The sequence below is a fragment of the Neomonachus schauinslandi genome, chromosome 7 (assembly GCF_002201575.2).
Source record: "Neomonachus schauinslandi chromosome 7, ASM220157v2, whole genome shotgun sequence".
NCBI classification, from domain to species: domain Eukaryota; kingdom Metazoa; phylum Chordata; class Mammalia; order Carnivora; family Phocidae; genus Neomonachus; species Neomonachus schauinslandi.
The window spans coordinates 44,436,078-44,452,443 of record NC_058409.1 but is presented as its reverse complement, the minus strand read 5'-3'; the positions used below and the strand labels follow the sequence as shown (position 1 = coordinate 44,452,443).

Below are 16,366 nucleotides of genomic sequence, written 5' to 3'. Positions count from 1 at the left end.
TGTTTGTTTTCAAAGAGAAAGCAGGAAATAAACTAATTCAATAGCTTCCATATAATCTATATTCACTGTTACTATCTGTAAAATACAGAATTTTTAAAATTTTTGAATATTAAAAAAGCTTAAATCTAGTATTAACACAAGGATGAAATTTTAGTAGTTCTTGATTTAGTTAAGTAACAAATCCTTCATTGACTGTGGTTGCTTTTTCTTTTAAAATAGCAGTAATATTAACAGTAATAGTAACACATATAATTGCAAAACAAATAATCTTTACTATGTGGCAGACATTTTTTTAAAGATTTATTTACTTTTATTAGAGAGAAAGAAAGAGTATGTGCATGTGTGCGCACCTGTACAAGCAGGGAAAGGACCAGAGGGAGAGGGAGAGTCTCAAGCAGACTCCCCACTGGGGGTGGAGCCAGATGCGGGGCTCAATCTCACGACCCTCATATCATGACCGAGCCGAAATCAAGAGTCGGATGCTTCACCGACTGAGCCACCCAGGTGCCCCACCAGACACTGTTCTAAATACGTATCTAAATGCATCAACTACAGAGCTTTCTATGGTTAAACTGTACTACAGTGCTTATCTAAATCTACTCTCAAAATACTGTCATAAAGTCTTAGTAGGGTTAGTCAATACTTTTTAAGTCTTTTTCCTGTCTACCCACCCTTCTCTTGTTACACTGTAAAGGTCAGGCATGCTGGATTTGGGGTCAAATAAACATAGGCAAAGTGAAATCACTGTATAATGTCACCCATAAGTGAAAATGGCTGAATCCTGTTCATGACAAAGTTGACAATGGCTCTGGTTGAGGTTTCTATTCCTAGGTCAAGTACAAAGAAGCACTGTGGATTACCCAGAATGACACTGTATTTGGTCTCCAAGTTAGGAAGAGTAGAACTAAAAGGCCTTCACCAGAGTTAAAGGAGTGAAAGGACATTTTCCACTTTCTTTCCCTATGGTTTCTTAAAAAAAGATAAAACTTTTTTAGGAGACTAGCAACAAGTGACTGGTCTATTCCCACAGTCTTCATCTTTGGGATTTTTTTCCAACAATTTTATAGGGACACTAGATGATAAATGGCAAGTGGCTCTTTATCAGAAAACAGATGCTTTTTGGTATTATTTGAGATCTATTCTGAAGAATGGGGTAAAATAATAGAAAATAAAGAAAATGTGAAGGACTAATTACATTTTCTACCCACTATGACCATCCAGAAAATGAGATGTTTTCTAATCAGTTATAATAGTGTTTTAGTCCACATTTGTTGATCTGTGAAAAAGTAAATCTACTTTTCTGGTGTAACATTATACCTCAGTAAGATTTTCGTCTAATAAAACTACTCACTACAAATAAATTCCCAGAAAAAAAAGTCCTCAGATATTGCTGTAAATGCCCTCTCCCGACAATATTTAGTTAGTAGACACAAAGTTCTAATGAAGGAATTAAAGATGTTTCATGGATCACTCTTGAAGAATGGTTACTATAAATGCAAAACACTGAATTTTTACATTTTATAAATAAATTATAGTATTCTGCAGACTGAAAAAGAATCATAAAGGCCCATAAACAGCACTGTATACAATCTTTATATTACTCCAAGAGAGTTTAAATGTGAATATCCACTGGTAAAATCCCTCACAAAACAACTCTATAAACAAATATTATGTTTTTTAAAATGTAAGGTATTACATACTTATGAATGGTAGGTGACATGTAACAGGAAAGTATTCTCTAGTATTAATTATCATCAGAAAACATGTTCAGATTGGAAAAAAAAAAACCTAATTAGATCTCATCCAAGGTGGCCTAAGAGACTAAGGCCCCACTCCCAGCATAGTGTCCAGTTCTCCCATCCCATGTGCCACAAATGATGCTTCTAGAATATTACGCTTCATGATTTTGCATCTCTATACGTCAGTAATACTTAAACAATAAATATGATTTGCCAATATTTAATAGTCTTCATGTTGTTGGTACCTTAGCTAAATCAGAAATATGTACAGAGCTCATTTGTGAACAAGTGACAGCATAAAATCATTTTGTAAAGGAAACTGGGTAATACCATGGTATACAGAAGCAGCTTTACAATACAGTCTTTTAAATACCTTATAGAACCTGCTATGAAACATAAAAACTTTACCAGGCAAAGTTCAAACTTAATATGGAATTAATTTTCCAAGAACACTTTTTTGTTTTTAGTTATTTAGTAAATTTAGTGTCTACTCTTTAATAAGCAGAAATGGTTCTAAAAAGTTATATAGGTACATACCTAAAAACTATTAAAACACTATTAAACTTGTTTGTGAATACGAGGGACTTCTGTAAAAATGGAAGGTATAATTTAAAGTCACCTATCAGGCCCCAAATTATCACTGCATTCAAAAACAGTATTGTGTTTTACACTTTCACACATACCAAGAAGTGGGGACATATTCTGAAATATACGAAGCAACTCTGGTGTAACACTTGGGCTGTTTTCCAAAGTCACTAACCTAGGAAGAAAAACAGATGATTAAGTCTCTTTCTATAACCATTAAGCTGTTAACAATACAACTTATTAAAACTGTCCCATCTAAAGAAGAAAGAAAAATGGACAATACACAAAGTTATGAAAGTTATCTTTCTAGGAAAAAAATTACCAAATTTGTCAAAATTTAAAACCCATCTATAAATCATATATTATTATTTCTATATACACAGCAAAAATAGTAAGGGAAGTAACTACATACTAAAATATTTACAATAAAATTATAATGCTAAAGCAAAAGCATGATTATGGTCAAGGAAAGACAAAAATTGCTTTGTTTTTATTTTTCTGTCACATGTTATTCATGTGTCCTTTCAAGAGACACTGGGAAATATTAAAGAACCAATGTATAAAAAATAAAATATATATGGGTTGTGGTTTATCAGGGAAGTGTGCAGCTGGTTTACCTCCTCACTCCCCACCCAAGAAGTTAATGGAGAAAAAAACATGATTGTCAAAACAGCTGCAAGAAAAGAGGAGGGGATCCTATTCAAAATCTAACGTTCATTATCAAAACTATCCTATTATAAACAGAAATAAGTCCTTAATCTGGTAAGAGGGTACCTACCAAAACACTCGTAGAAAACACACCTAATGACATTTGACACCATTCTCCTGGAAAAACACAATCACACCTCAAAAAATATCCTCTATTTTTTATCTTGTCTACCTTCACATCTATTGAGTATATGTATGGAGGGCTCCTCGCATGACATGCCAAATAAATTAATAAAAGACACAAGGGTGAGAGGAAAAAGTTAAACAGTCTTTATTCACAGAAGATATGACTGATAGAAAAGATAGGGGGAAAGAAGTACTTTAATCACTAAGAGACTTCAACAAGGTTGCTGAATGTATCAATACACTGTATATAAAAATCAGCTCAATTTCTATATATCAAAACAAATACTTAAGATTTAAATAGATCTTACTCTAAGAGTCACTGATATAAAAATCCAGCACCATAAAGATGTCAATTCTCTCTAAATTGTTATACAGAATCAAAACTTCATTCAAATCCCCATAGGCTTTTCCCTAGAAATTAGAAAAGCTGAGTTCTAAAATGATTTGGAAGGCAAATGACCAAGAACAAACAAGAAATTTGTCAAGAAAACAAAACATATGGGGGTTGGGGGGGGGCACTTCTTTTACCGCATATTATGGCTTACTATAAAATCAATGTATTTAATATCGTAAACAGAGTAACACAAGAAACAGACCTGCTCCTTTATGAAAGAGGCAGCTCCCAGGTTAAGCAAAGGTTGGACAATTCAGTCACCGGTGGTGAGCTACTGGGCCTCTACCTCACATGAAATACAGAAATTAATTCCAGTTTTATATGAGAAGGATAACGTCAGGAGAACGTAATTAGAGCTTTAAGTTAAAGAAAGATTAAGGAAAAAGAGATAAATATGACTACATTAAAGTTAACGATTACTGTGTATCAAAAGATGCCTCAAAAAAGTCAAAATGTGGGGCACCTGGGTGGCTCAGCCGTTAAGCGTCTGCCTTCAGCTCAGGTCATGATCCCAGGATCCTGGGATCGAGCCCCTCATCGGGCCCCTCGCTCTGTGGGAAGCTTGTCCCTCTCCCACTCCCCCTGCTTGTGTTCCCTCTCTCGCTGTGTCTCTCTCTGTCAAATAAATAAGTAAAATCTTAAAAAAAAAAAAAAAAAAAAAAAGTCAAAATGTAAGTCACATACTGGGAGAAGATTGTTTCCAATACATATAACTGAAAAGGGAACATTCCAAAGGAATATAAGAGGTTAATAAAAGACAAATGTAGAGAGCACATGACCAGCATTCCAAAGAGGATCCATCCAAAAACTGTCAATAAACCGGACTATAAAAAATACAAAAAGATACTGAACTAGTAATCAAGAAAATGTAAAATATAAGCAAAACAAGGTACAATTTTACCCCTACCAGATTAGCAAAATTTCCAAAGTCTGACATAATAGATATTGGCAAAGCTATGAACAATGAGAACTCTTGCACACTGCTGGCAGGAGGAAGTTAGTCTCATCACTTGGAAAGTAATTATCATCTGAAAAAGTGAAATATGTATATGTGCACATACCTATGACCTAGTGAATAAGGTCTCATACATCTGCATACATTGTCATGTACAAAATGTTCAGTTGCATTATCTGAACATCAACCGAAATGGTGTGTATGAATTGTGACATTCATACCCTTAAACTCATCAATATGGATCAATCTTAGAACAGGGAGCAAAAAAAAAATAAGCAGTTAGAAGACAAGCTATAAAATTTATATGAAGTTAGAATATACTGTTTAGAAAGACACACACACACACACGTGATTTTAAAAACATTACAAGAAAGAAAACCAAGGAATGAAAACAAAAAAAAACTGGTACAGTGGGTCATCCCTGAAATCAAAACAGGAGAAGTCAACAAACATGCCATAACCATGGGCTTCAAAGACATTCTTACTATCTCATTTCTTAACAAGGGTACAGGAAATGGATTTTCATTTTATGTAAGTTATAAATATTTACAAATAATATGACTTCCCTATTAATCTATGAACTATTTCACAAATTTTATTTATTTATTTATTTATTTATTTTTAAGATTTTACTTATTTATTTGACAGAGAGAGAGCACAAGCAAGGGAAGCAGCAAGCAGAGGGAGAGGGAGAGGCAGGCTTCCCGCTGAGCAGGGAGCCCGATGCAGGGCTCAATCCCAGGACCCTGGGACCATGACCTGAGCTGAAGGCAGATGCTTAACCGATTGAGCCACCCAGGGGCCCCTATTTCACAAATTTTAAATGCCAAAATTGGGAAGAGGAAGGGGGACACAAGAGAAACCAGCCACCCCAGAAATGAAGTACGTGCCACATATACAAGCAATAATATTTTTAGACACTTTAACTCGGATCAACAAGAACAGGATTTGATTCCATTTTTAAAGAATAAAACAAAAGATTTTAAAAATTTTATCCTATTCACCTTTACAATAACAATGAAATCAAAAGAAAAGCCACAATCCAGTCACGATATCTCAGTGAGAAAAAAACTGATGGGCATATTCTAAATCTCAGAAGATATTTCAAACTCTGTCACTGGATCCAAATTAAAATTCCATATGAATTCTTCCCTCCCAATGTCATTACCTTAGTAAAAAGACATTCAGGTCATTGTCACTCTCACTACCTATGCTCGTTTCTGCAACACAAGCCATAGTATTTTAAAAAGGAAAAAAATCTTGAAAAGTTTAAAGTACTTAAAAATAAGATGACATAGCGGGGCGCCTGGGTGGCTCAGTTGGTTAAGCGACTGCCTTCAGCTCAGGTCATGATCCCAAGGTCCCGGGATCGAGTCCCACATCGGGCTCCCTGCTCTGCGGGGAGCCTGCTTCTCCCTCTCCCACTCCCCCTGCTTGTGTTCCCTCTCTCGCTGTGTCTCTCTCTGTCAAATAAATAAATAAAAATCTTTAAAATAAAATAAATAAATAAATAAAATAAAAATAAGATGACATAGCATTTAACTCCAACTTCAAATGAAGAATTAGAAAGGAAGAAAGAGAGACAAAGTCAAAGCACTTAGGAAAGAGATAAGTTACTATTCTGATGAATAATCAGACAAAGTTATATGTAACAAATCTTTAACTAGAGAAATGTAAATTTTAATGTTACCCTTCCACAAAAAATATAGGAAACATGGAGCATCAGGTAAAAAGACAGGTGTATCAATTCAACAAATAAGTATAAGAGCATGAAAGTTCTTTTGAGGTAAAGCATCTCTGGTTAAGTTAAAATACAAAATATAAAAATCTGAACTGTATATGAAACACAACTAAATTTCAAACAGAAAAGCTAAAATGTAAACACTGAACAAAGACAGTTAAGTCAAATCTAAATAAAGTAAACCATATGATGATATAGCAGATAAAATTTAAATGCAAAATAATTAAAAAGTGAAAAGTTAATCAATGAATACATACATACTACATCACATGATGCTTCATGAAAGTATTTTAAATTTTAAATACTGTGTTTATTAAATATTTTAATATACAAAAATACCAAAATTTTGTGCAGCGAATAATCTCTTTTAAAAGTTACAGATCAAGAATGCTAGAAATAGTTTTCTGATGGTGACGGGCAGGCAACTGTAAAGGAGCTTTATATCTTGTCTCTCCACCTATGGTATCATCACGGTTGTATAGTACACAGGATAGTAAGTTTGATTTAAATTCTTAGCTGTGTATTATTTGCACTACTTCAGTTGTATCATGTGCAGTCTCTTGACCAAGCCTATTTTTAAACTCTGTAGAGTATCATTTTATACATATTCCCTGCTACAGAATTTGTATTGCTTAGCTCAGCAAGAGACTGTCTGCATGGAAAGATTAATAGCACTGATTAGCCTTCTAATATTTTGCACTTTTTGAAATGTTTTTTTTTACCTGATTCTATTTAAAAGTTTACGAAATACTGAAATAAAACCATACTGACCAGTTAAAAAAAAAAAAAAAAAAAAAGCTAGAAATAAAAAGGGACACTGACACAAGAAAACTAGATGGGTATTTTAATAAACCAGTGTCAAAATTAAAAAGTAAAACACTGATTTGAACTATACAACCCACCAGTTAGAAAGAATAAAATCTGCTTCTTTTATATCATCATTACTATTGATATGAATATGCTACAAAAGCAAAGCCTATAGTCATTAAAATTCATATTAATTTTTAAAAAATTAAACAAGTGATATGTTGTATTTACAATGCAGTAAGTCCAGACCTCAATCATATACTTTAGTACCAGCAAAAAAGAAATGAGACTGAGTCAAAGGAGACATTAAAAATCCATAATGCTACCACCAAAATAAAAAACAGGACATTATATATCAAGACTTTAGGGAAATAGGCAGTTATAAGCCAAGACAAATTCATAGCTTTACATGTTTTAGCACTTAAGGTAATAAAGTAACAATTTTTATAGCTTTAAGAAAATATACCCAGCTAAGTGTAGGAAGTAAAAAATCTGAAGGAGAAATAAAGTAATGAAAGGATAGAAACATAGGAAAACTCATAAAATCTAACATGTACTTCTTTCACATTAATAAAAAGAAAAATCTCTAATAAATGTACTTTAGAGGCAAAACAAAAATAAAACTGCAAATAGCAGAGGTAAGGTAAATGTATGTAAGGTTTTTTTTTTATTAGTATCTTAAGGTATTAAATACCCAAATTGTAACAGACATGGAAAATCAAAACCCAAGTATGTATAAACTAACAACTAAGAAACAACTTCAGAATATTACCAAACTATGAATGACTCCCCAGCCACTGCCATGAATCCATTTTCAGTTCCCTTTATTACTAAATTTTCAAATCATCCAAAGAGTTACTGTATTATAGAGATCACTCCAGTATGGAAAAAAAAAAAATCACTTTTAAAAACTGGTAAATTGGTAAAAGAAACATGACACTGATATGAAATCAGTATCACAAAATACGGACTGTCAATCCAACTCATTTATAATTAAAGGAAAAAATAAAAATCTGATAAAATACCAGAAAATAGACTTGTATGACATATTAAAAGTAGAATTCACCCTAGCAAGAAAAGTTTATTTCAGGAAATCATTTTTTAAAGAAAGAGGTTTTGGGTTTGTTTTGTTTTTTTGTTTTTTTTTTTTAAGGTTCTAAATCTCCTAAGTGGATGGCAAAAGGCAATCAAACCAGTTTTTTGGTTTTTGTTTTTGTTTTTAATAATGAAGAGCATATTACAATTAATGGTATATAGCTGATGCTTATTGTTGACCAGTCTCCATTACCCTATGTACTTCCTTTAAAAAGAAAAAAAAAATACTAGCCCTTTATGCAGGTTTGTTCAAATGCAAGGTCTGTTCAAATTCTGCTTAAAAATATTTTATAGTATTACATGTTCATATGAGGAAAGAAGAAAAAAAATTACCGAAATCTCAGAAGGTAGGTCAAATGACAAAAACTTAAAGTAAGTAGAAAGTGGAAATGATAAATATAAGAGCATTAATAAACAGAAAACAAAAATACAAAAAAGAGAATCAAATCCAAAAGTTGATTCTTTGAGAAGGCTAGTTAACACTGACAAATCTCTAGCATGTTAGATCAAGAGTGGGGGAATAAACTTGACGGGGAAAAAAACCCCACATAATCAGTCGGAAGAGTTTTACCTGGTATATATGACCACAAACATCTCTTGCTACTGATTATCCCTAGTAAGTTCAAATTCCCATTCTCCAAGATAATTATTTTACATCTTTTTTCTCCACAAATCCCTCATATCTTATACATACTTCAACTCCAGCCATTAACACTACACTGATGGCTACAGTTCACATTTAGTTGAGAAAACGTATCTATTTGATCGAACACCTTCCCATCTCATCCCACTATAATACAAAAATCCATCTTCCTGCCCCCAGTTAAAATGGATGAAGTATCCCTGATGCTATTTAAACAAACAAACAAACAAACAAACCCTACATAGGCTGAATCCCATCCCTTCTTGCCTCCAATTATATCACTCCTGAGGCTCATCCATCCCTCCAGACCCTGCATCCCCCCACACCAGCCAACTGCTGCCCAATTTCTACACTCCTCTTCATAGTAAATGCTCCTGAAGTTGTCAATGCTCACAGTCTGTACTTAAATAATTTCAATTCTAACTTATTCTTACCACTTCACTGAAACCCCTCCTATCATCTCCATGGGCCAAATTCACTTCTTTGTACTCCTCTAACAAAGATAATCAGCAACATTTGACATAGCTGACCACTCTCTCTTTCAGGAAATATTCTCCTCTCTTGGCTTGGTCTTCCTGCTCTATCACTAGACAGCTCTTCTCTGTCACCTCTGATGTGACCTTGGAATCTGGGATTCTGACTGTTCCACACCTGCCCTTTCCTTCCTAGGCAATCTCAATGATTCTCGGGCTTTCAATGTCATATACAAAGTGCTAACCACTTTACAAACACTACCTCATCCTCACAACAGCCATGTGAGGTAGGAATTATACCTCCTCATTCTACAGATAAGGAAACGGGAGTTTCACAGACAATGATTACACACCTAATGCAGTGGTGTAACTGGGATTGGCACCTACATCTGATTCCGAAGAGGTGTTCTAACTAAGAAAAATATATGAAGAAATGTGTACCCTGGTTCGATCTAAAGAATCTCAGCTACTAAGCAATTTGGCAAAACAAAAACAAAAGCAAAAAAAAGTCACAAGTACTCTAATGATTTCATTTAGTTTACATATAACTAAAAAGACCACTATTAACAGAGCAAGTACTTTTATTATTACCTGCTCATGTAATCCTTAAAAAAATTTATAGACCTTTAATACACACATTAATATACTAAGTCTACTAATATATATACATATATGCTAATATATTGTTAAGTATCTGAGTCTATCTCATTACTATAGCTAATATTTTTAGTTTTTCTAATAGTTAACATCATATAGATACATGTTTACAGAAATGTGCCAGAGACTAATGTTTTAATTTATAATCTAGAGTAGGGATTGGCAAACTGTAGCTCATGGGTCACATTCAACCCACACCCTATTTCTGTAAATGATGTTTTACCGGAGCACAGCCATTTTATATACTATCTATGACTACTCTGGCACGAAAACAACAGAGGTGAATAGTTAGGATAAGAGAACACATAGCCTGGAAAGCCTAAAATACTTATTGTCTGCTCCTTTACAGAAGAAGTATGCCAATATCTGATCTAGAGTAATCCATCCTGTACAAATAAAAATATATGAATATAAAAGGATTCAACACATGCTAATTTGCAATCAAACCATCTAAAGTCATTTAAGTTCAAACAACATAACCCAAAAAATATGAGAAACCCAACTTGTGAATTGAATATCTACCTGTTTTAAAACCGTTCAGGTAGTATTCTGCTATAGATCATTAATTTATAATTTGCACCAATTTCTAAAAATCAAAAAAATGTTCATTCCTAAACATCTAAGAAAATACTAAGGCAGGAAGGAATGAAAGGCAGAAGAGAGAGGAGGAAGAAAGGAAACCAGGAATGTTCACTTTCTCTACAGTTATTTCTGTGATTTTCATTTTTTAATTTCAATAGTTTATGTATCAGAATGTTTAAGCCTTTCCTGTATTACAATTGGCCCTGCAGAAAATTGCTGCTATGCGTAAGATAAGCTTAGTAAAGCAAAAGGATTTTCTATGTTCTGGCACAGTTCCTTACATAGTGGTCAGTTACTACGGGTCTGTGGTACAGAACCACCTCAGAAACAGAGTTTTTCCTTTTTACTTTTCAACATGACATACTACTCACTTGGTAAAATAATTAGTCAAGTCAAGACTAAGTAGCCTCAGCATTTGGGGCTGAGGTACAGTATCTCAATACTTACTGGGTAAGGTAGTAAGAGGCTGAAAAATAACTCAACACCCCCCAAAACATCCCATTTAACAGGCTGCAAGTTTTAAGTCATTTTTAGTTTTGAAAATTTATTGTGCTCTCCCCATTTTACATTTCAAATTCGCAAATATTAAATGCAGCCAAGTTCTTACTGAAATTTTCCCTTTGAACTTTGACTACTAAGAGCCTACACTGAGTGACAGCTGCCAAGAACAGATGGAGCTATTACGTTACCCAGTTCAGGGAAAGTGATTTGATGTTTTTGTTTTTAAATGCTGAATTTTTAAGCCCTGTTACATGACCTTTGCTTTATTGGCATGAGAGTATAGAAGGCCGGGGGTGGGGGTTGGGGGGGGAAGTCCAGGGTATCAAATTTTTCCTCTTACCATAATTCTAAACCATCTTCCAGAAGATAAACATGTGGAGGCTGGGAAACATCTGTACTCAGTTGAATAACTGGGAGCAGGAAAGGGTACAGGTTCTTGCTGTCTGCTCCTAATCCCTATGGGAAGTATAAATAAAACTTAACATAAGACACTCTAAGATCCCACTCCCACCAAAAAAATAACCTATCATATAAAAAGGTCCTAAAACAAACTTATAAAAAATAAATCAATCAGATTTTCTGGGATGGTCCTAACTATAGCACTACTAAAACAAGGTTAGTTCTGTTTACAACTGAACAGCAAGTAGCAAAAAAATACCATTCAATTGCCTAATGGTAATAAAACCATGTACACCAAGGCTATAAACATCTGTTCGTTTTAAGAGATTCCACATATAAATAATTTCTCTTCTCTACTTAAGAAGTACTAACACTGCTATATTAAATTCTATAAATCATCTCTAAATGAACCCAATCAAAATGTTCATCAGTAAAATAACTGTATCATAGTACATTCATATTCCAGAATACTGAGCAGCCAATGAAAAAGGATTAGGCATGGAATGAAAACAACCTCAAAAATAATTACTAACTGGATTTAAAGGGCGCAAAAGTGTGTGTATAACAATTGCACAAGGTCCAAGAATTTTTAAAAATATCTACCTATATGCATATGAGATATATGCATAAAAATGTTTCTAGGGAGCATATAGAAAAAATTAACACTAATTAAATATGGGAAGGGGAAAAGGATGCTGGAAGAGGGTAAAAGAGATTCTTTCTTTGGTTTGTAAGCTTTTTTTTTTTTTAAATGAACAATTTTTGCTCGTATTACTGACCCAAGAACACAAAGATGGAGGAAGAAGAGGGTTTTATCTCAAGTTCTAGTTTGCCTAGTAACTGTCTTACAGAGGTTGACTCAGGGAAGCACACTAAGTCTAAGCGCTCTACAAGAAAATGAAATAGATAAAAAGTCAGTTTCTAATCCATAATAATCTCTCTAATCTGATAAACACAGAAAGGAAACCAAGAAAGTATCAAACACCTCCCTTATTTAGGAAATAATTCAAATATCAATACAGTTTATAATAAATTACAGTGCAACAAAATCTACATGTATTTATCTTATACTGAGTTCCATCTTTATTAGTGCGGCAGCTACCTCAGTGGAAATACATAAAGTTTAATCCTTCAAAAAGTTTGACCCCTTCTGTAACTAAAAATCAGTTGAAAGACCTTATTAAAGATGTTTTTAAAGAAAGAGGATTATTAAAATGTCACAATTAACAAAGTAGTATACTGGATTTTAAAGTTTAGTTTAATCAGTCTCTACAATTCAATCTATAACAGAACAACAACACAAAGAACATTAAGATAAACCAGTCAAGTTCATTTTTATTAACAAGTAGACCTAAAATTTCCTAGAAAACTTAGAATCCATCTACTTACTTAGCACACATCAATAAGCACAAGATGCTAGCTTTAGACATATCAAAGTAAACAACTGCTAAACATGTAAGAGTCTCTCGGGTCAAAGCCTGAAGACGTTCACCTTTGTAGTCTAATGGCCTAAAGAATGTGTCCAATCCCAGATATTCAGCTTTAAATAAATTTGAACATTCTCTTAGCCCACAGTTATAAACTACAAAACACTGTCTGCAACACTATGAAATAATCACAATAGGACATTGTGTACAATACTACAAAAGCTCAAAAGTAAATTCAACAGTTATTAAAATTACGAGAAATGCTTCAAGGGGCAGAAATCATACTATACTATCATTACATAAGACAAAAGGGAAAATGAGGTGAAGGATACTCTGTACTATCTTTGCAACAGCCTATGAATTTATATTTACTAATATTTTTTTTAGGTTAAGGGGAAAAAAAAGAATAATACCCCCTAAATATTGGCATTCCCCAGGGTATTGTTTTTGACTGCCTTCTCCTGTGCCATCTGCATGCTGAAAATGTCCAAATCTGTTACCTCCAACCCTCAATCTCTGAACTCCAAACAGAGTGAATAGCTACAGGACATCATCATCCAGAAGCCAGCTCAAACTCTTAAGCTGACCATTGAACCAACTCACTGTCTTCCTGAAATTGGTTCCTCTCCCTGCATTTCCAAGCTCAAGTGACCTGAACCACTATCTACTTAGTGATAAATGGTATCTCAACCACTTCCTGGTTCCTCTTCTTACTCACCCAACATCTAAACAATCCTTCATTCTGTCTAATATTTTTCAAATTTTTTCCCTTCTCTCTATCGCTTTTACTTCAGATCCACATCATCTCCTTCATGGTTAACAGAAAGTCTGCAACTACTTTCCTTGACCTTAGTTTTACTCCATTCCAAACCTTGCCCCACTGGCGCCCTGATTACCTTTTTATGTCTACGGCCATACCACTCTGAACGTACCCGATCTCGTCTGATTACCTTTCTAAAATAAAAATAACACTCCTTGCTCTGAACTTCAGGAGATGTTCTTTTGGTCTTCCTGACCCTAAACCCAAGCTGTGTACTATGTCCCAGCTACACCAAACAACTCAGCATTAGCAATACTATGTTAACATCTGGAGAAAGCTGACAGATTTAATGCACGCATTTACTACTGTTCTCTGTCAAGAACCACTGAAAGAAACTAGGAGGATGTGCCTTAAAGACCTATAACCACAAGTACAAAGACAGCATAAGAAAAATAAAAGCTGGAAAGACAAGTGGTAACTGACTTAGCAAACTTGGAAAACCAAGGAAAGCCAAAGCTCGAAGCCAGCAGTAAAGTAGCGGCAAGAAGCAGCCTGATTTACATTACAGAAACACCAAAAGACTCAAAAACTGGTAGTGCGAGGTACTTTGGTTTGGGAAGGGGGAGGTTAAAGGTCAGGTACGAAAACTAAGAGGGCCTCCAGAAAGTGTTCACAAAGCAGTTTGATGCCAAGATTTCATGCAAGTCCACAAACAAACCAGTGGCCCTGTTAGATCCTCTGATAAGATAAAGCAAATGTTCTCAAGACAGTGAGACAGGGAGACACCAGGTAATCAAAAGGAGCGATACTATATGAGAACAGGGAGCTATAAACATGCAAGATGCAGGAAACTGAAAGATTTTTTTTACTGAGGAAAGACCTCAAAAAATGTGGATCATTCCCTACAAAACAACCCAAGTAGATTATATCCTAGAGGAAAAATTCACAATTAGTAAGTTTCCCATACATTTTCAACCCTCACAATCAGCTTTTTAGTGCCCTAAATTTATATAGACAAAACGCTGATGATTCTTGAAGCTGGGTGGTAGTTCCCTAAGGATGACTGATTATACTGTTCTTCCTTTTTCTGTGTACGCTTCAAATTCTTCACAGGTTAAAAAAATTATAATAATAACAAAAGCAGGTGGTCAAGGATCAAAGGATGATCTCTTTAGTCAGAGACTACTAGTCTGGGTTCCCAGAATATAAAAAATGAAATGAAAACAAAAACATACAAATACAGTAATGTTTCCCTCTTAAGTTTGAAAAGCTCAAGGATGGCAGTGTTATCTGCAAAATGCAACTTAACAATAACCCTTAGTATAATCTCATATGACCGAAAAACACATTTTAAGCTACAGTCTCAACTTTAATATTAAACGTTGTATGCCTTCTTCAAGAAGGGTGGATGACCACTTGGCTAGAAACCTGCACCTTTGGCCTAAACAAAAACACAGGGTACAGAACAGTCATGATTAAAGGAAAAGGCCCTACACTATACTCTATATTACCTGCAGGTTACTCTGGCTTCCTAACACTTCCTGAGGTGACATTGCCTAAGGAGACAAAAGAAGCTGGTTTTTTTCACACCTCGGTCACAAAACTCTCAAACTGAATCTAAAAACACATTTTGGCAGAGATATAATGCAAAAAATGTGGGATCACTCTTCGTTCTGTTACTTATGAGAGCAGTAACCTTATCCTAGCCTTTGTATCCTCCTCTGTAAAAGGGATGTAATCGTCACAGAAGATCACAAGAATTAAATGGTAGATAAGAACAGATGCTACATGAGACAGTTATTAAAAAGAAAGTGCTTTAAAAAATTTTTTGTATCACTATTCATCTATCTGAAACTGCCTTATGTAGGAATTTATAACTGTAAAACTCACCCATAAATATTCAAAAAAAGTGTTAGGGTGCCTGAGAAAGGTTTTTTAAAAACTAATGTTAAAATGTTTTTTCCCCAATTTTTAACTTACTAGAAAATTGTCAAGTAGTAACTATTAACTTAGCGATCTCCCCATTGGAAAATCTATCATACTTTGGGGCAAGGCCAATAAAAATCACTTGAGCACACCTGGATCCAGATATTCTCAGACTTGGCATTAAGCTCTTCCCTCTCTATCCTCTCACCATCAGAATATAATTCACTATACCCATTCAAATGACACCTACACAGTCCAGTTCACTTTGAAATTTTAGATTTTTCTCTACCCTCTGCACAATCTCGACACCTCAAAGTCAAGATGTCCAAAATCATATTCACTCCTTCCTTCAAAATTAAGTCACCTGTTTCCCTACCTTCCCAACTGCTGAAAGGGAAAATTTTTATTTTAAATCACAAAAAAGGAGTGAAAATGGAGAGTAAATTTATGCAAAAAAGCCCTGAATACCAAGGAAAGTGCATGGAAAGTACAATGGACTGCACAAATCATGAGTCTATCCCCACGGGAGACTGCTACATCCATGAAAGAAAACATCTTTAAAACCATGAGAGACTCTTAACTATAGATAACAAACTTCAGGATGCTGAAGGGGATGGGGTAACTGGGTGACGGGAATTAAGGAGGGCACGTGATGTCACGAGCACTGGGTGTTATATGCAACTGATGAATCACTGAACACTACATCTGAAACTAATGATGTACTATATGTTGGCTAGCTGAATTTAAATTAAAAAAAAAAAAAAGGAGAGAGTATTTTCCAGATGTCAAAAAAAGTCCAAAGTCAACACACAGAAGTAGTTTTTTTTTTTTTTTTTTTTTTTTTAAGA

General features: G+C 34.4%; 1 protein-coding gene across 2 annotated transcripts in view; it reads right to left on the bottom strand.

Moving 5' to 3' along the window:
- The window catches only part of IPO11 (importin 11), a 211,476-nt gene that overhangs the window by 100,545 nt on the left and 94,565 nt on the right, over window positions 1–16,366 (bottom strand). For both annotated transcript variants that reach the window (XM_044916828.1, XM_021702083.1), the window contains exons 21-22: window positions 11,347–11,462; window positions 2,423–2,499 (exon numbers count right to left, since the gene is read on the bottom strand). In XM_044916828.1, coding sequence (XP_044772763.1) covers window positions 2,423–2,499; window positions 11,347–11,462 — 193 coding nt within the window. The remainder of the gene's footprint in view (window positions 1–2,422; window positions 2,500–11,346; window positions 11,463–16,366) is intronic.